The sequence below is a fragment of the Tenebrio molitor genome, chromosome 3 (assembly GCF_963966145.1).
Source record: "Tenebrio molitor chromosome 3, icTenMoli1.1, whole genome shotgun sequence".
Classification (NCBI taxonomy): Eukaryota; Metazoa; Arthropoda; class Insecta; order Coleoptera; family Tenebrionidae; genus Tenebrio; species Tenebrio molitor.
The window spans coordinates 29,921,978-29,942,894 of NC_091048.1; the positions used below are offsets into that span (position 1 = coordinate 29,921,978).

Below are 20,917 nucleotides of genomic sequence, written 5' to 3' on the forward strand. Positions count from 1 at the left end.
TTTCCAAAGCTTCTAAATTCACTATTGTGCAGGATTAGATATTGGTAGTGAGTAATCTTGTACTTTGTGATAATATGTACGATTAGAGGTAGCTGTCATGACAATTTAATACATACAGGGTGTCTCAAAAATGGCGCCCAATTCTTGAGGGGTTAAACTATTTGAAGAGTTGAGTTCAATTTCGTTGTGAATTTTTTTTCCTTCGACTATTTTCTAAGTTATACACATTTTAAAATAAGCAAATTTGGCAACATCGGTTGGTATGCACAATCAACTAAACCAATTCTCCTTTGAGGTCAATGTTGCCACTGTTATTTTAGCCTATTTTGGTAGGTCATTACTCAAAAAAGAATTACTTCGGTGTTGTTCCACTACCTAAAGAGGTCTTGGAAAAAGTAACATTGTAAAGTAATTTATAATTCAGCTGTAAAATTTGGTAATAAAGGAGATACATCTCTTTGAAATTACCATATTTAAGAGCAAGTTATACAAAATCTGTTGGTCCGATCAAATTTTGTATTGAGATTTACCTTCCCAGACTTCTATTCTTTAAGACCCTTAGGAGATTGGGCGCCATGTTTGAGACACCCTGTATATTTCAAAATAATTTTCCTGTTAAGTGCCACTTTCAAGGACCGCCAAATCAGCAATTAAGTCCAATAGAATTTTTTAAACATTTTTCTGACGTTTACGGTAGTCTCTTCTACACCGTAGTGCACCGTTAGTACGCCATTTTTGGGACACCTGTATATTATATATAGCTACTCCTCTGAGGTCAGTCAGATCACAACACAATGAACACTGAAAACTGAAAAATGACAAGTGACTTCCGAGATTTTAGCTTGCCGTGTGGTGCTGGTAACGATTTTCGCTGAGCTGCGAACGATTTTACCGTGTCGCATGAAACTAATTGACTGCCCGGGAATAAAATGTATGCAGTGCGCCTAAAGAAGTTTTCACTTGAAAAGTGTTGGTCTCTCCGTGGGAGGTGAGATCCGGATCACGCTGTATGTGCGTGGAAGTCACGTCGCCATTATCCTGACGATTTTATTCATGTCGTCCAAAACTGATTCAATTCCGGGAATAAGGAGAGCCGTTTCCCTCCCTAACGAAATCCGCTCATGATTTATATTATTTTTCGAGACGTACGCCGTCATTATTCGAATTCTATTTCGGTTCGTGTTTTTGTTTTGATTATTATTGCCCCCGCGTATTGAATTGTAAATTTCTTTCGGATCTTAGCGAGGGAGATAATTGTATTTATGCAGCCGACAGACGGTGAAATATCGACGGAGCCTCCTCTGTTTGTTTTCCATCAAGCCTCCTGTTTTTTCCGGCAACGCATGCAAACCGCGACTGGATTATTACTGGATCTGACTTACTTTGGCTGGCCGACCCCTGCCCTGGTATCCTCCTCCATCGACCTGGCCTCTCTGCAAAGATAAATCAAATTTATTCCGAACTAACTTGTACACACATCACAGAGTAAAATAAAAAGAATGGTTCAAACATGTAAATCGGTTTAGAGGGCGCTCGCGAACAAAGCGGCGGCAGGAACCGACGCAACTTGGACCAAAGCACACATCAAAGGACGCGATCAAAACCGTGTGCGCGGGAATTCGAATTAAAAAAGATTCCCGCGGTCGGGGATTAATCCCGCCCGATCATGTTAACAATCGCGACACGGATGCCCGAAAATAGTTTCTTTTGTGACGGACCGCTTTCGGTCCATTGTTGGATCCTTCGCCGTCCTGATGGATTTCTTGGGGGATAATTCCAAATCGAGATTGTATTGAATTTGAAAAAAATTACAAACACGACCGCCGGATCCGGCCGTAATCCGGACCGTCAATTTGGCCTGATGAATATGGTAAAAGGACAGTGTCGTTTAATTTGGGCGCGACTGTACACCGTCAGAGATAAAACGGCCCGCCCAGCTCTTAAGTAACTGCTCGAAAACACCGTTGACGAGCCGGAGAGTGCAAATTCGCCCTTTCAAAACGAGTTATGACAGGGAGAGGAATTTTAAAATTCAAGTGTCGCCCGTCGAGACCCTCTCGCTAATTATAATATTTTATAAGCCGCGAGAATCGTCTTTTTGTCTCGCACGGGGAGTTACTTTTTTCTCCCGGACGAGCTTCATAAATTAGGCGATATTTCAGGAAGCAAACAATGATGCGCTCGGCGAAAAAGGACGATTCCGAGGCTTCCGTCGATGCGATCGATGTCTAATTGCCGCCGCCGTTCGGCAAGCAAAACTTTCGGCGATTTCTGCAAGAGTGCACTCGAATTTCGACTGTTGTTGTTAATATGGCCGTCCCGTTAGTCGCCTTCGAGTTTGGTTTAATAATTAAGTGTTCAATAGAGCAAAACTTGAGTGCCGAGCTTTCGTCCCGACCGAGCAGCTTATGAACGTTAGAATTTAATATTAATCAAGTATTAATAGTAGTTTGTCGGGTAGTTGGGAGCAAGTTTCGTTATTAAATTTCTCTATTCAAACATTGTCAATTACGCCACACTCGCAAACGTGATTCCGACATTTTTCCCTTCAGCAGCGGTCACGTCCTCTATGTGATTAAACATAAATTAACTCGGCTGTAATCTGGATCTATTGATGTTTGTTTGTGGGCTTTTTACAACCGAATCATGGAAACGCTGATGCGAATTGCTGTACAGACGAACCTGTAATTAGAATTTGCATTTTACCCGAAATTAATTAGCGAATGAAATTCACCAATTTCGAACTGATTTAAAACTAGCGTTTCACGTATCGGTGTCCTCTTAAATTTTCCTCCGGTTAGACTGACGCGTGATATAAATATAAACGGGCAAGTTCGGAGAGAAGTTGCGGTCCCGACCGCAGGACCATATGTCAGGAAAGGATTGAAACTCATGCGAGCGTAACCGTAGCCGCATGTCTGCGCCACGCTAGCCAATTACTATTCCCGCTGTGGAAATTAACGAATATTCAATATCGAATTCGCACCGACGAGTGATTATTTCGAAAATTGATGACGCATTTTCAGTTCGTTGTGTTTATTGTAATGCGAGACCTTTTATCCTGCGAGGCGCACGCTTAAATCAAATAACCAACAAGTAATTCAATCTGACCTCTGCATCGGCGGGAACGCTCCGAATAATTGACTGCTATTGAGTGCGTATTATGCCGAAATAATTTAATTAGTGGCAAGGTGCACGACGGTTCATTAGTGTTTTCTTTGTTATCTAAAACATGCCCTTAATTAACTTGATCGACGTTAAAAACACGACGCGGCTATTCGAACCATGCGACAGATTAATACAGGGCGTCGTATACGCGCACGCGAGAAATCGCAACTTCTAATTAAATAAAATTGTCCAAAATTTTCACACTTATCTGGGTATTGGTAAGGTACATTTCATAATTTTTTGATAATTTTTCACTTACAAACAAAGCTAAAAAAAGGAAATTTTACCAAAAAGTCAAATTCTGATTTTTATACCCTAGTGAATGATCCTTTTGTTCGCAAATTATACCATTTGGGCCATAAATCACGCGTCTGGTTTGCGTTTAAATAAAAAAGCGAATTATTTAGCTAACCAAGTCAAAATTTGTAATTGTGCCACCAGGGTTTGATGAGCTAGCACGTACTGATTCATTTAGTGCAAAAACTTTATAGGTAAATGAACAGTTAATATCAGAAAACTAACAAAACTGCAACGGCCTTATTTACATATTATTCTCAAATATACATATCTTATCAATAATTAGTTAGGTATGTAAAATTTCGACAATTTTATTTAATTGGAAGTCGTGATTTCTCGCGTGCGTATAGGACGCCTGACCCTGTGTATTCCGGAGGATCTGATCGTCCGCTGTGCACGTTGATCAAAGTTTTCGCACCCGGAGGAATCACCGATTGTCAAACACCGGAGCGAGCACTCCCTTTTTTCCCCAAACCAAAAAAATCTTCGAAGGACATCCCTCTCCACTTTTTAAACTAAAAATTTTAAGTAGTTCTTTTTGCCCGAGTTATAATTTTTTCATTTTTCACATTGTAAGGTGCAAACTCTTCACCTGTGTCGCGAACGGAGGTGACGCAGTTGAGAAACCGTCAAATGAAAAAGACAAAAACGATGCAAATGAAAGGGAATAACTTTATTTACATTTATATCTAGTGTCAGAAATGGTAGTTGCTATTTAAAAAAATGAAATTTTCGACATTTTTTTATATCAATTTTAAAAAATTGCCGTAGGTTTATGAAGCACAAAAAAAATATCACTAGTAGCGCAAAAGATCGGCCAAATCTTTAGGAATTCAATAAACAATTTTTTTTATTTATTTCCAATAGTTCAGGAGTTATAATTTTTTTAATGAAGCCCTGCAACCTCACTTTTTTGCGAAATGGATGATATTGGTCAAAAACGATAACAAAAGGACATTCTAAACTTAAAATTTAACGTAGAATCGAAATTTGAAATCAAAATGGGGCCTTTCCATTTAAAAAAACAAAGATGACGTCGATTTCCGGTATTTCCGGAAGTGTCACCATTTTGAAAAGATTTTATTTGAACTTGGAGCAGTCGATTATAGTCGGCTACCAATTTTTATATTAATACGATTTTGGGAAATCAGAGAGTTTCTAACGAACGGGCTACGTGAATCACCCTGTATACCGCAATATTTTTTGAATGTGCAGTAAAAACGCAGCTATTATCTAAAAAAAAGAAAAAGTTGATATGTTTAATAACAAACAAGTTATGGAGCTTCTTCGCAATTCTGGGACACCTGTATATTATACATGTTTTAGAAAAACATGTAAAGTAAAAAATATACGTGAGTGGGTAAGAGAAGAGAAAGAAAAAGAAAAGAATGGAACAACATATAGAAAGAATGACAGACAACAGATTCAAAATTGCAAGAGACCTAACGGAAGAAAATCAACAGGAAGACCAAGGAAGAGGTGGTATGACGACATCTAAATAAGAGGTTAAGGATCGAAAAAGGAACAGGCAACTTGCCTACTAACAAGAAACAAGAAAGAAGAAGAAGATATTGTGAGGTGTGAAGTCTCCCGAATCCTGTGTCGCGAACGAAGGTGACGATCGCAGTCCAGAAACTGTCAAATCACTGAGACAAAGACGATGCAGATGAAACGGAGTAATTTCAGTGTCTGCTCGATTAACGTCAGGGTGTAATGACACATGACACAATTTAATAGTATGCGAATATAATTCGATGGGATTCATGAATTCGTACGCCATTGAAATTTCCATAATTATCCGAACGTGTTGATACGTGATACGCGGTAGGTTGTGCTCGGACATCACCAGCTCCGGCCCGGAGTTTTCCGGTGCAGGTGGCGGGCCGTAATTTTCCTTCGGCACCGAATCGTGGAAGTGAAGAGGGATTTGACGCTGCAGTTGATTTGGGGGTGTAATAATTCACAGTCAGTGAAGATGAAAGGGTGTCAGAGCAATGTTAGGCAGGAAACGGAAACCGAGAAGCCCATGAGAGCTTAATTCAGAATAACAAGTATATGGGTCCGACAGATCCGGCCGGATTAACGACTTGTGCCGGTGATCGATTAACTTATTAGCCTGAAATAATTGAGCCAGCGCTCGTGAAATTTGCATGATGCGTTAATCGGCCGTGAGGGGTGGTCTTCGACTTTTCGCCGAAGGTCGCAGGATGCGAGTGCCATCTCTCATCGTCCTGATTTATTCACCTGAGCCTAGCAGGAAACGAGATTCTAGTGCGGTCCTATTTTTATCCGACCCCCAGACAATGGAGGGGGATTTTGATTTAGTTTGATACAATAAGTTACTTTCAATGTTTATCGGGGGAGGCGTGAACGGTATCATCGTCTTCTGGTGTGTACACAATGAACCGGTACAAAGGATGATGTGCACGTATTTCACCGAGAAAAACACGTACAGTTAAGTAGACAGTCTGACATTAACAAAGGCACCACGCCACCCTCCATTGTTTCGAGTTTCTCTTGTTTTTAGTTACAATCACTATCTGCGTTCACGAAACCGTATTGAGTTTCCACCCCTTTTCTCTATAACTCCAGTTAACATCTTTCAAATCGGAGCACCGTCCAATTACCGGTTCGCATTTTGTCAACAGCTTTTTGCCTTCAGTCTCGACAAATTTACGACGAAAAACGAAGAGTTTCCTCGTTCTGGCCGCAGATTCCCAGCAACTTGGCAAATTTCTCATATTTTGGCGTAAATTTTTAAAATGCTTGCAGAATCCCAGCAACAACTTTAACGAGAGGAAACTTCGTGAACGCACTCCGAAAGTTGAAGAATCTCCGAAACCCTAATTGCGATTTGGCATAAGTCTCGCGATTTATGGCGAGATCGACGGCCGAGAGTGAAATATCTCGCACCGGATTTTTTCGTGGGGTGAAAAGTGGAGGGAATTAGACGCATCCGAAACCTCGGTCCGACCCGCTTTTATATTTTAAAGCGATAGCGCGTAGACTCAATTTGTGGCGTTCGTGAGGGTAAGAAAATGTCTTTTGCAATCTCGTCTCCCCCGAGTAACACCGTAACCGACAAAATGCAAACAAATATAAAATTTAGATGTTAATTCGGGGATCCGGAGTCCTTCACGTAAAAAAGTACCATCAGGCGGCCATAAATTGCACACATACACCCGAAGATTTTATATTTGAATTTATTACGGGCATCCGCTACCTTTTCCCTCAAAGACACGGCAAATTTTCCTTTGATCTTTGAATAAATATTCAGGACGTACAATTCGCGATGTTTCCTCGTTTTCGGAACGGAGATTTATTAAATTTCGCCTTTAACGTGCTCGCCTGCGACAAATTGCGCATGATAGAAATGGCGGATGGATGATGCAACAATTAATGGAGTCGGCGTTTGTTGTGGGAGATCACGTGAACTTGCAGTCCGGTCGATGGACGAGCGAAATGCAAATTCTGCCCCAACCTAATTCTAAGGGTAATGAGGGTGAATAATGAGATGAAGAAGTGCTGTGACATACCGTACTCCGCTCTTTGCGTACCTTAGACGACCCTATCTCCCTAGTGGAGATCCCCATCTTCTTGTGCTGGCGTAATTGTACGGGATAAATGATCTGGTAGTAATGAGAGCCGATGTTTCTGACCATCTCCTGGTTCTGCGTGTACTCCCTGAGGAGCCTCTCCACCTCTCCTGCAAAATTACAAATCGTCTTATAATCGCGTTCTTTGATAAACGAACAACGAATAAACACGTTCATCGCTTATATATGTTACTTCCTTCATTATTTCATAAATAACGACGGAAAAGAAATTGCTTTCGAACATTTTTCATTGTCAGACTCGGTGCGAAACAGGAAGGCGGGAGAAGTAACATAAATTCTAGAAATTTACCATCGGATGCAAGCCAACACAACACAATCATAACTTAACCTTACTAGAAAATCATTTTAGAGGAACATTAATATCGTCGGAACTCTTTCGCCAGGACGAGAGCCTTTTTTCCCCGGCGCAGGACACGAGGGGCGACGTTTTTGCACCGGAACACATAATTTCAACAAGTGCGTCTCGCACTCTTCCTTTCCGAATCGTCACCCGCGAAACCGACCCTCAACGAGTTTTTTACGTCACCCCAATTACGTATAATTCATGAATTCAACCCCGACCCAAACGAAGAACCACCCTTTGGAACCTCCATCCCGGCACGTGATCATGCGACATGTTTAACAGTTGTCCACGCACATCACAGCTTTGTAGTGGTCATGGCTCAGGGGCTAGATACTGGCTTATCACCCATGCCGCTCGGGTTCGATTCCCTGTTAAATCATCAGTTTTTTTCAAATCACTACCATCTTTCGCAGGAGATGTAAAGACTTACCCCGGCTACTTACTTAATAATGGTCGTTAGGTCATGTTAGAGCGCTTGCGCGACCTGTCAACTCCTAGCACTTGGCCTTAGAGTAGGTATACGATTATTTATTTTTTTTATCACCACTTTACACCTGTGGAACGAAAATAAAACGCGATCGGAGTAAATTTAATTAGACGCGGGGGCGGCGGACGCCAAAATCTAATTAAAAAATTGCCGCGCCAATCTTGATGCACGTAAGTGGTCGGAACGTGACGGTATGTTCACGTCGGGGATCGAAATCCTGGCTTTGCAACCCCTCAGGTGACTGCGTTTCCTCCAGTCAACGAACACATCCCGCCACCAAGTTTATCGAAGGGAAAGAGCGATCAATCTCGATTAAAAAGTTTGCTTGGCGTGCCACAACGGGACAAAGTAACACCGGACCGAACGGCCTCGCGTTGGGCGCCAGCGAAATCTTTGCATCGGGCGGCCGGAAAACAAGAGAAAAAATGTAAACCATGTTGGGCTTGTGCGTCTACGTGGCAAGTTATTACTTATTACTGTATGCGATGGTGTAAAACTAGCCGCGTTGGGCGCCAGATGGAGGTGTTTCAACAAAAGAAGTGGGTTATCTCGTCTGCTGATGGACGAAAACGCGCTTTCACCGTTCCGAGGCCCAGATTAAATATTATTCAGGTCTGCCGCATAGGACTTCATCACCCTCGCATTATTCTTATTATTATCGCCATTATTATAGCGTCAGATTCTCGATTAGGTGTTATGCCGAGATAATGCAGTAAAGCCATAACTAAAACCGTGTATTTTAACATTCCTCCGGAGATGTAATAGCCAGAAAGTGCTTTCGCGGCTCGTAAATTCTCGAATCTCGAGTCGTTCCGCGGATAATGGGATATGTGCAATTATGAACGCTGCATCGCTAATAAGCGAGGGATTTTGTAGTTCATCTGTCTGAAACTAATTAATAAAACAGGATTTTTCCCTGGTGGGGTGTTTGTTAGGCGGCGGGGTAATTAGAGCTAACCGTTGTCGACGTGCCGTAATAAAACATGGCAGTCTTCCCCGTACATGTAGGACATGTAATTCAGTACATGCGGTCAGCGTAACAATCTAATATCCGTCGGAGCTAGCTTTTCTAGTGCTTTCATTACCTAGCGCCAGCCGCAACTGTTTACAAACCGAACCGCAAACCCGCGCAGAATTCCACTACCAACACGGAATTATTTGCGATTAGTTCAATCAAGGTTTGCTTTAATTACTCGACGAAGAAGTCGTCGGGGGATGCGACGGGGATAGCTCCGACGCCCAACAAAAAACCCCGCGGCGCAGATCAAAGAGATTCGCAATTACGCCGTGATTTAGTGACGACACCGATAGTCCATATTTTCGATACGCGCGTGCACTGGGAATTCTTTGTGCGCGCAGCATTGTCTGCCGGGTACAAAACGTAACATTGCCGGATTCAAATCGAACAAAGCCGCATACAATGGGCGGGATTTGTTATTTTCAAACAGTATGATTCGCTCCACTTCTCTTCAACACGATGCCATCGGTATTTTTCTGTTCTTTGTTCGCTTTCTGTTATTACTGTTGTTTTCTATTATGAAATTCATCCCCGACGGGGTGCGAGTTGCACGACGGCGACGCTCGCCATTTTCACGCCCCGGTTCGTCGCTTATTATGGCTCGCTTCCGTCACGCCACCGTCGCTAAAGAGGACCCGTCACGACATCGGCTAATTCTACCCCGTCGAACTACGAACAAACCACGAACAACCTTTCGTTCTTCATCGCCAACCGGCCTCCCATTCGATACCACGAGTCGGCAAACGTCAGGTGCGTTACACATTCCGAAGGGCATCCGCACCCAACACCACCGAAAACACTGTCGCATCTTTATCTTCTCGAATCGATTCTTATTCAAAAGGGATTTAACTGATTTGACCGATGCGAACTCTACGCCCACTCGCGGACCCGCGAATAAAAATTTCGCGTGTCGTTCAGTTTTAATTTTGATTCATCGCGGTTTCGCAATATTGTCGCGGGAGTGTTATTTATTCGTAACATTCGAAAACGTCCAAGTTTTGTTGGCCCAAATAGTCGCATTGCCTTCGGCGCTTTGACTAATAGCAGAGTCGTTCCGTGTCCGCGGTTTCATTACCAGTGGCGGTGGCGGCACCGTCTGACGTTCCCTCCGGCCCTGTTTGCTTTATCCGCGACACCTTCCGCGGCGCTATTAAATAACAAAAAGCGCGACCACTTTTTCGAAACGTTCTCGAGCACCACCACCGCCCCTCGTTTAATTAATCCGTACGCTAGACACGTCGAGATCCTTCGGACGTTATTTACGACCCTCTTCCGGTTCATTTTTCCGACACATATTGCCGATAAAATCGACCCCCGCAGCAAAAAATCTTTCGAATTTTATTGGCGGCGTGCAGTATTATGTTTTAACGAGCGATAGGAGCCGCGTCGCTTGTCCGCCCCATAAACACGACGAGGTGGTGTTGCGATCGGCCCGATAAGATGATATTAAACATGAATTATGCATAACAATTTTCCCTTTAACAAACAATAATTTATCTTGTGGGACGTCGAACGAAAACAAAAGTGTTACATAAATCGCTCTAATCTCTGAATTCATAAAGTGTGCGCCGGATGGGGTAGGTGGGGCCCATTATCATTCGACACCTGACTTTATTTATAACCTCGCAGCTTATTATCAAGCCCCACCGCATACGCGATGATTTGTCGCCCGCGTTGTGTCCGCGGCGCCCGACGCACATCTCGGGCGCCCAACCCGTGTCCGGAGCTCATCTGACCGAGCAAATTCCCATCTGAGCGGTCTAATCTAGTCGGCGAGCACCGAACCACATACAAAGTTATTACTGATAAGATGGGGCGAATGCAGTTCGGCTGATTTATGATTCCGCTCGGTCGGAAGATGCGGTCAGGTTTTTCATTCGAATAATTCCCAGATAGGTGATGTGACGGCGCAAATTAATCGAACGAAAAAAACGCTTCGCGAAATTTTCTGCTGTATCGTCCGGATTTGTTCTGGGTGGAAAGTCGCAGGAGGCGGCGTAACACTTCGGCGGGCACGGAGAGGGAACAATGGCGTGCTGACGTCTGATGACGAGGGGTAATCGTTAAACCAATGTGAAACATTAACCTCAAATGACCCGGAGAATCTGGGGTTGTTGCGCGTGGACGGTCGACCCTCGGCGATGTTGTTCATTAACGCACCTAAGGTGGATTTAATTACGACGGTCCTTGCGAACGCGGGGGGATTTTCGCAATCCTGCTGCGCCAGCGGGTTTTTACAAGGACGGTTGTCCTGCCCCGAAGAGCCAGTCAGGTGAACATATCACCGATTGCGTCTAGAATTGAACTGCATTGTGTAGCGATAGCGTTCAATTTATGTGCTTGACGGCGTAAAAACTGTTTTTAAATCGGAAAAATCCGGGTCAGAGAAAAATTAAGTGTCTGCTCTATCGGACCCAAATTACTGATCAAAGGGAGGTTTTCTTCCGTCGGAATTATTACAAGGAAGGTAAACATTGATATTTTCAATCTGGAGCTTTGATTTTTGCCGACTGCTCGTTTATAGTTCTGTTCGAGGGACGGAGAACACTTCAGCTGGAAATTTTTAGTGGCGCTTCTCTCGAGGGCGCTTAAATATATAGCCATCTTTGATATTTACGTTATGTTTCTCTAAGTTTAATGTTAGAAAAATAAATCGTTGCCGGAGTCGTCTCATTGAAATTTTATTACCCAGGCTGAGAGTCAATCTGCTGGAAAACCTATATCGCCCCATAATGCGACTCCTAGAAATTCTCGGACATTAATTCCCGTCTTGTCTGCGTTAATCCTGCTTCCGAAAAACTCCTCACTTTGCTAATCCATATTTGCATACCTGATTATCCCCGAGACTCGACTCCGGGAGCAAGAACTCCTCCTGTCTGTATCGGTAACGTCATTTGCTCCCTCAAGACTTCGAGAAGCTTTTATTGTTCCGCGAAAAAGTCACTTCAGCGACTAGAATTCAAAGGTCGAAGTTTCGTCGTATAAACAGAAACAGCCGAAATGTTGTTTTCATTCAAAGCATTTTATCTTAACAAGGTCCCATTGAATTTTCGGCAGCTTAACAACATATTAAAATTCGTCAAAGAATGACGAAACTTTGTTAGGAAGTTGTTAATATTTCGTGCGTTACAAGACTTTGATTATATTGACTCAAAGACGAAGTTTCGATGTAATATAAAAACTTGGCTGACAACTTGACAAGAGAATATTATCAACTCGCCCGACAGATAATGTCCGCCGCGTGAAAAAATCCGCCGCAAAACCGCCCCGGATTTCCGGGGGGGTTAATTACGATCGAGCGAATCTCGTTCGTCCTGGTGTTTTTTTTGCACCAGACAAACAATTTTGATTTGGTGGTATTATTCACGTGTATTATTGAGGGTCGAGGGGGCGGCTGCCCCCGGGCGATAAATCGCGAGCTCAGGTAATCTCGCGGCAGACCGAACCGCTTTCGGATGAATTAAATATTTGGCGAAGGCGCAACTCTCCCGGACGGACAGATTGATGGCGTCACGCGTCTTACGTGATCACCCGGCAAACAACTGCAATCTAAAAGGGCAGTACGTGCCTGTCCTCGGGATTAGCTGCTTATTGCACGTGGCCCCCTCTATTAGTCATGTTTTTCCAGGACGGACCCGCTCCGGAAGACGCCGACAATCGACGTCGCTCCCGAACTTTTAACGAGCGACGCCACATCGACAATTATGGAAATTTCCGGACACGCGTCGACTTCCAACTCTAATAAATCCGGTACTCGAAGACCGACCGTATTTATGAAACTTTATAATGTCACATCGGATCAGCGGTTTGATTTATCGCCGACTTGTCTCCGTCATCGACTCGGATAAACCAAGATGGAGGATCGACCGACCGGAACTTTTTTTTAATGATCGTTCGATGGGAAAAAAATCGCCCCGATGACAGTTTCATCGCGCAAGTTTCGCTATTAACTCGACGAGTTGCCGACGGAGTTCTCCAAAGTAAACATGTAATCTCTGGGATTCGATATTTTAGGCATAACTCTAGTTTCATCGTTTGTTCCAATCTGTTCCGGATAATTGGTTTAAAACGTCGACGATGTTTATTGTAGCTGTCAAAGGCATTACATTATGTCTGGGCGCTTTGATGACGGTCTCAAACTCTTCGAGCACAATTTATGCGCTTCCTCGTCAAAGGAATTTTCAATATCTTGGCCGTGTCGACGACAACATTTTCAAAAATTCTTTTATACGTATAATAAAAATGATGGGTATTATAAAATGAATGAATTTTTTTCCAATTTTGAAAAAATGGAGGGGGTGACTGGATATTAGGCGTTCACGATCTTTTTGGGACCGAGTTGGCTATGATTTTTTCTTTTCATGTTGGACTAACTGACTCAGTGAGGCAACGGATGCAATTTTTTTTTTCTGTCAGTGTTTGTTCGATATTTTCTTGCCACCGCATTGCCAGATTTATTATTTTAATATTCGTAAGAAATGAAATGATTTATTAAGTGTGTAAAAGAATTTAAATTTCCGTCAAAGGAACAGTCAAAATTGCCAAAATAATTTTATTACGATAAAAAATTTTATTAAACGATTTAATTTAATTTAAAAAGGATAAACCAGATTTAAGAGATCCGGCAACAATCTACCTATTCAGAAAATATAACCCTAAACTGAAAACAACTTTTTCCAACATCGATTATGAAAATGATACTTTCATCACTCAATTTAGTGAGGAAAATAGACGTTTGCATCACTAGTGAGAAAAATGGAAAACGTAAACTCACTAGTGAGGAAAATTTATTTAACAATCTACTACATTAACAATTTACTATCTACTTATTAATATAAAAATTTAAAACACTGTTATTTGCATTAATTGAAATTCCAGATCCGGAAGATTAAAAAAATAGGGGAGTAAAAGAATTATAAAGAAATTTAAAATTGACTCATTTTCATAAGCGATGTTGGAAAAAATAGTATACACAATTCGTGATCAAAGTGCGATTTTTCAACTCGCAATACTCGAGAGTATATCATGTATTGCTCGTTGAAAAATCAGGCACTTTCATCACTTATAGTGTAATATACTATAACCTAACACAAAAAGTGTCAATTTCCTTTAGGGAATTTAGTTATCACCGAGGTACTGCCAATAAAATCACTAGATGGTCATAGCCAACTCGGTCCCAAAAAGTTCGTGAATGCCTAATAAGAGGTACAATTTTCGTATTATTGCGTGGCAATTTATTTATGCTGTTAAAAACCAGGAGCCCTTAGGCGCACGTTGCGAGATAAATTGGCAACAAACTCGAGGAAATCAATCGGAAAATTTTGTCAAAAATACTGTACATTCGAATCTACTACTCATTTATTGTTGTAGTTATTAAAAGTGCAATTATTATAAGTAAACGAATTTGCTTGAATTGTCGTTATTTTCTCAGGTTGTGACAGAAGTTGCAAACGTAGTTGCTGCCTGTATTGATTACCTCGCAAGCTCTTTGTTAGCTTCTGGTCATGATCAGAATAAAGCTGAAGATACGGCTTAACAGACTGCAAAGATGAATGCCCTGCTAACTTGATTGGTTGCAGTTCACCAACACCCTTTTTCGCTAAAGCAGATACTGCAGAAGCCCATCTCAATCTTCTCTGCAGATTGTTTGGTCCAATTTGATAAGATATGTATCCCTACGGACATACTTTTTGTACCGTTTTCTTGGTTTACAGTTTGGATTGACATTAAAAAAAATAATCTACAGTTAATTATTGTACGAGGTCGATTTCCCAACAGCTTTCCTTCATTATTCTTGATTACTTACTATTTGCTAGCGACTTCGCGCTGTTTTCGTACAAATAGAACTGTCCAAGGAGTGAATTTTACAATTGGCAGCTTCGTTCATTTCAAAAAATAAAATCAAACGATATTGACAATTTTTTTCAAACAACAATGTTGCTTATGCAGAGATAGTTCATAAAGGGAACATTTTAAAATTGGCTTGATTTCGATGTTGTTTAGAAAATTTCGCCTCATTAGCTTTACACATCAGATGGAGGCGGTGAAATTTTGGCTTAATTACCTTTACCGATTGAAAATTTACACTGATTCTTGATTGATGGGAAGCTGCTGTTCGAAAGGTCTGTGAATGAAACAGTCATTAAAATATAACGATATCTCGGATGCAGGCTCAGCTGAATCAAATTTGAAAACTGTCTAATTGTGGTGAACCGAACTAAATAAATTGCACGACCCCTCCCCTAATATCAGTTAAGCAAACTGCATTCATATGATGCAAAAAAAAAACTCAAAACTGATTTTAATATTAAATAAAGAAAATAACACTCATTTTCTAAGAATGATGAAATTGAGGATATTTCGGTTACTGAGTGAGCTAAATCAAATCTCAAAACTCTATTTCGCTAGTGATAGTTTCAATGGAATGCTATACTAAGGGAGGCGTGGCAAAATGAATCTTAAAATTTGTAGACGAAGTAATCATTTATTTAAGATTTCTTCATTTTTCACCCAAACCAAGAGGGCTACGGGTTCGACTGTTATAGACTAAAAGAAGCACATTGAAGAGAAAAATCCAACGGTGTTAATCTCAATGAAATACGATATTTAGTAAGGGAGCAATGGTCAGTTGAATCTTCAAATTTAAACAGAGAGTAAAATCATCTTTTTAAGTCTTCTTCATTTTTCTCGAAAACTAAGAGGATTACGGCTCCGACTGTTATAAATTAAAAGAAGCACCTAGAAAAGAAGAATCCAACAGTGCTAATTTCAATGGAATGCTATACTTAGTAAAGGAGGCGTGGCAAAATGAATTTTAAAATTTGTAGACGAAGTAATCATTTCTTCATTTTTCACCCAAATCAAGAGAGCTACAGGTTCGACTGTTATAAACTAAAAGAAGCACCTTGAAGAGAGGAATCCAATGGTGTTAAGCTCGAAGAAATACGATACTTAGTAAGGGAGCAATGATCAGTTGAATCTTCAAATTTAAATAGAGAGTAAAATCATTTTTTAAGTCTTCTTCATTTTTCTCGAAAACTAAGAGGGCTCCGACCGTTATATAAAAAAAAAGCAGGGCAATCGCTTATCGTGTGGGACGAAATGTGGCCACTGTGTTACGGTGTTGTCGTGCCTGGTTTGAAAACCAATGTTACTGAAACTTTCGCCGTTTTATCTTAGTTATGGCCCAATTATTGTACAAAGTTTCATCAAAATATGCATTTTCCATGATTCAATTTCGATTTAAGATTGGCGTTCATTAGTTCTCATCGTACGGATTGTAACTTTCTGCGTTGTATTCAAAAACATCATTCTATAACAGAACAGTTTTACTGTTTTACAGAAATACGATCAACAATTTTCTTTTCCTTTATTTATTTAAATACAACAGTAAGAAAATGACATCCATATTCACTGGAAGGACTAAAAGTTGTATACTCTACTGCTCCTACTACTAACTGGATTTGTAATTATTTTATAAGGTCTGGATTTATGGACCGGCGACGTGTTAACGGTTTAAAATAGCGCAGACATATTCTCTGGAGCGTACCGTGCAGTCTAGTGAGCGCCCACCCTAAGACCTCTACGTCGTTCTCTTTAACACTATTTCACAATTGCGGGAACGGTCAGCCCCCATTAAAAGTAATCTGGGGTGATAATGACCCGGATTCATTTCGTACCGTAGAAAAAAATTACTTTAACGTCCTGACGGTTGTGTCGGACTGTAATAAAACCCATTTTATAAGGATTATTTAGCGATTTCGTTCCGAGACAACGTTCTAAATGCATTTTGAAGCGATCAGAGCACGTTTCCTACATCAGAATCGCGCCTCACTTCCAAATTACTTAATTCTGTTTGGCGTTGGGCCGATTCGGGGGACAATTGTTATCCAAAACCGGACCCCATTGAAGTAAATTATGTAACCGGATTACATTAAGTTGGATTAAAACGGATACCGCTGGATCTGTTCCATTTGAATAATGTTATTTCTGATCGGCATTTAATTCGACATTAATTTGTGACTGCGATCTGGACGGGCAATTTGCTTATTGGAATTTTAGTATTATTGTTTGTAGTTTTTCGTGCGGGATTCGTCCGGCATACAAATCGCCTTTAAAAAATATAGTGCGGTAATGCTTCAAAGCGATCCATAAATATTAGAGGCCGTAATAACCTTAAAATGCTACCCGAGGGCATTCCATAAGGCATAAAATTGCAAAAAAGAAAAACCGCTCTCGAATTTGGAAGCCGGGATCATTCAAATCGGATCGCCGGCCGGAATTAAAACCCACAAATACACCTCCACCCTCCTCCACCTGTTTGTACAAGAAAAGTTTTGCCCACGAACGTGTTTCGAGATTAATTTTATAATTCGGAACGAGTCGAGTGTGAGTCAACTCTGCTGGAAGGAAAATAATTTACGCCAGACATTATTTTATTCCATTTTCATGTTAATTGGAGTCCCGCTAGTTTATTGTCCGAGCGCCCTAACTCAATTTAAATTACACAAGTGCGACAAGACGACTGGAGGGAAAATCAACCCTCACCGCTACAACGTTTATAAAACCATTACGAGCAAGGATAAGCAAATCAAGTGCGGTTCTGCTACATTTACCAAAACTGATGGGCGCTAGTTTCGTGCATTTTGTGCGGCTTTGATACAACGCTAAAGGCATTACTGCATTGTCGAAACGAGCAGCCTCGAGAACGGTGTGTTCTTGCACTCTTTTGTAAAACTCTAAGGAAATCACCATAAACAAACTCAAACATCAAAGAGAAAAGGGGGATTGTTACGGGAGTGTGTTTGTACTCACCGGCCGGGCTTTCTTCGATCCAAAATGATTCATCCAAGGTATAATCGGCTTCTGAAATGGATAAGGAAAGTGCATTAGATAAAAGCAGTCATGAGTCTACGTGTGTGTCTCTCTGTGTTTGTACAAAAAGGACAAAAATCACTCAGCGTGTGCGTTGAAGTGCAACAAGACAAGTTTAATACTCGCTCTTACCGGGGACTGGGTACAGTGATTGCAGTTGCACTTTTCAAAAGAGCCATTTCAAACATTACGGATAAAGCCAACGACTCTACGGATGAAATCTTACGAAACAAACAAATAGATGGAATATGTAAAGTGTATTGATTCCCGGTACGGCGCTTTGTGGATTTTAAGAAAAAAAAAGTAATGGCGGCGGATTCGAGAATATATTTGTATATGATGGCAAATACACTTTGTTCGCGTCCCATAAATTTCTCATTTCATAGAAATAAGACTTACATAAAGAATTCCTTTATCGAAACATATCTCTCACACTAATGCCCAAAATTCTGGAATACGCGACGACTTCTGACGAAAAATGGACGCTGAATGGCTCAAATGTTCATGAAAAGGGAGGCTGTCACTGGACCGCATTGTACGGATCTGACGTACAGAGTACTGAAATATTTTTTGCTGCAAATGACGATTTCTGTGGTATTCGAATGCAAAAAACTACACAAGAAGAGAAATCAAAACAATAGAAAGAAGGAGGCAACGTTACTGCAGCAATGTTAGTTCGTTCAATACAATTTATACGGTAGAGAAGGAAGAGAATTATTTGTTCGATACCTCCCTAGAAAGTGAGTCTGTATTCATAGTTACCATTGGGTGAAGATTTCACTTTCATTCACTGTCTTTCGCTCACGCATAATTGAAATTCGATTTTATGAAACAAATTTGGAAAATAACTGTAACAATTAACGTAACGACAGCCACCGAATATGCCCCCACCATGCTGTCGTCGAATAATGGTCACGACAAATTCGAACAACTGGAATCGCATTCCCTCGCGAGGGGAAAAAAATCCGGTTGTCTAAGTGGCGTCCCAAATCCGTAAAAAATAACTTTCGAAGCTGTTATGGAATTAAATGAGTTTGCTGAAAAGCTCCCGTTTCTCGGATTCCTAAGGAATTGGTCCTGTAATGAAATACGTGAGCGATGCATCGTTTTTTCCGATAGTCACGTCTCCTGTCTTCTATAACCTTCAAAAATGTGTCGGTTTTCCCGTTGTTTTAAGCTCGTTACAACTTCAGAGGGAAGTTGGACGGCGGCAACAGACAACTGGGCAAATACTCCGGCCCTCTTGAAGTATTATAAATGGATTGAGCATTATTTGAGTAGCGTGTAACGATAATCCGACAACGTATTAGGGACTTGATGGATCATTTCGGAACATTAGTGGCTCTGCGACAGCGAATCGAACATGCAAACGGGATGATAAATCGTCCCTCTTTAACTGACCAATTTTCGAATTGCTCTAGAGGCGGCGACGGTGTCGCGGTCTTGCCGCACCATCCGGAAAACGACGTCGATGAACTCCGGGGTCCTGCTGCAAAAAACCCGGACCAATTTTACCAAAGCTTGGATAATGGGGATCAGGGCGATGTCTTTATCTAGCGGGGCATCGCTGATGGAACATTGCATACGTGACCGGATTACAGTTATTACGTTTTAACTCTGCTCACTGATCTGATGCAAGAGATATGTTGCCATGGAGGTTATGCTGGATGCAAGCACCTTGATCGTGACCGCGGAAATTTTCGCAATTTTCCTTCTGCAAATGGCTTCCCTCGCCACTTCCATTATACGCAAAACTTTCCTCTCTAACTCAATATCGCTGATTGATTTTTACCCCGTCTCAAATCTAATTTGCTTTCAATTAAAATCGAAAAGCAAAACAACATCTTCGCCGCACGAAAAATTGTAATCGAGCTGCACTAATGGAAGTCGTAAAGACACCACACGTCCGGAATTCTCCCCGTTCGTCATGCGAGTCCGAGAAAGGGTGGAAACTTTAAGTGGTGCCAATTAGGGGGAGCATCAGAAGAGGTGCTTATCAACCGAACAAAAGTGTTTGGGGGCCATTGAAAAAATTGAATTGTAAGAGAAGTTTGTCCTTACAAAAAGCAGTCGTTACTTCTCAGCAAAGTTTTCCTGAATAGTGCTACACCACAATTGAATTAGCTTAAAAATCTCTGATAAATTGTCAGTTCTTGCGAGTCGCCTTCAAAGTGCACCACATAATGGAGGAGTATAAAAGGTAAACGATGCATCAAGCGTACTTTGTGTTTACAGTGTCGTCAAAAAATGCATTATGTGCGTCGTCGTCTCTACATTGTCTGGCAACCGAAATTAACGACGAATTAATCGATCCAACCCACTTTTGATGGACCGGAGGAGTCGTCTTTCCTTCCAGATGTTTTCCTGTTCGAGACAGGTGTCTGGCCATCATTACGACCGAGATTTGTCCGTTAAAAATAAATCTGCTTGTAATATTCCCTTTTATTCATGTTTTACGACCCTGTAACTTTATTTTTCCGCGGAATATCTAATAAATCCATTCGTATGCAATATCTTCAAGTTTGGTGGAACTCCTTATTTCCATTTCCACGGAATTTATTAGCGTCATCATCCTTTTACGGTCCTGGTTTACATTTTTGGAGATCCCTCTCAATTTGAAAGAGTTTCTCGTCCGATCGTGAAAAAAACTTTCCGACAGACCATTAACCTTGGCACACCTAACTTTTCCGAGCCGTTATGAAATTAAATGAGCTTTCGATGAGTAAACTTGGTCGAAAATGTGCCTTTTTTCGACCTTATTATTGCAGTTGGCGAAGCGAGTGTGTATTTTGTATTTTAAGATGGAGCCGCAAGGAGTTGAACTTCTTCAGTTCTCAACTTTGTTACAACAAATGTAAATTCGAGTCTAGAAACTTTAAATTAAAGCGTGGACGTGATGTATATCAAACAGCGGCGCAAATACGATGCCGTTCGTGAATATTAACGGGGTCGAAGGGGTCGCCGTTTTGACCCACGAAAAAATTCAAATTAAACGGAACGATTAATCGGCGAATTAAGGAATTTTTCGTATAAGAAAATAAATAAATACGAGAGCGCACCTCAAAGTAGGATGTTCGATCGATCTAGGAATTATATTGAAATTCCCGACATTC

General features: G+C 41.3%; 1 protein-coding gene across 15 annotated transcripts in view; it reads right to left on the reverse strand.

Annotated features, from left to right (window-relative positions):
- mmd (mind-meld) overlaps nt 1–20,917 on the reverse strand; it is a 226,663-nt gene that overhangs the window by 73,686 nt on the left and 132,060 nt on the right. For 13 of the 15 annotated variants that reach the window (XM_069040463.1, XM_069040465.1, XM_069040460.1 and 10 more), the window contains 3 exons: nt 17,745–17,795; nt 7,002–7,171; nt 1,383–1,433 (listed from right to left, as the gene is read on the reverse strand). In XM_069040463.1, coding sequence (XP_068896564.1) covers nt 1,383–1,433; nt 7,002–7,127 — 177 coding nt within the window. In that variant the 5' untranslated portion in view covers nt 7,128–7,171; nt 17,745–17,795. The remainder of the gene's footprint in view (nt 1–1,382; nt 1,434–7,001; nt 7,172–17,744; nt 17,796–20,917) is intronic. The other 2 variants (XM_069040457.1, XM_069040458.1) reach the window with 2 other exon arrangements.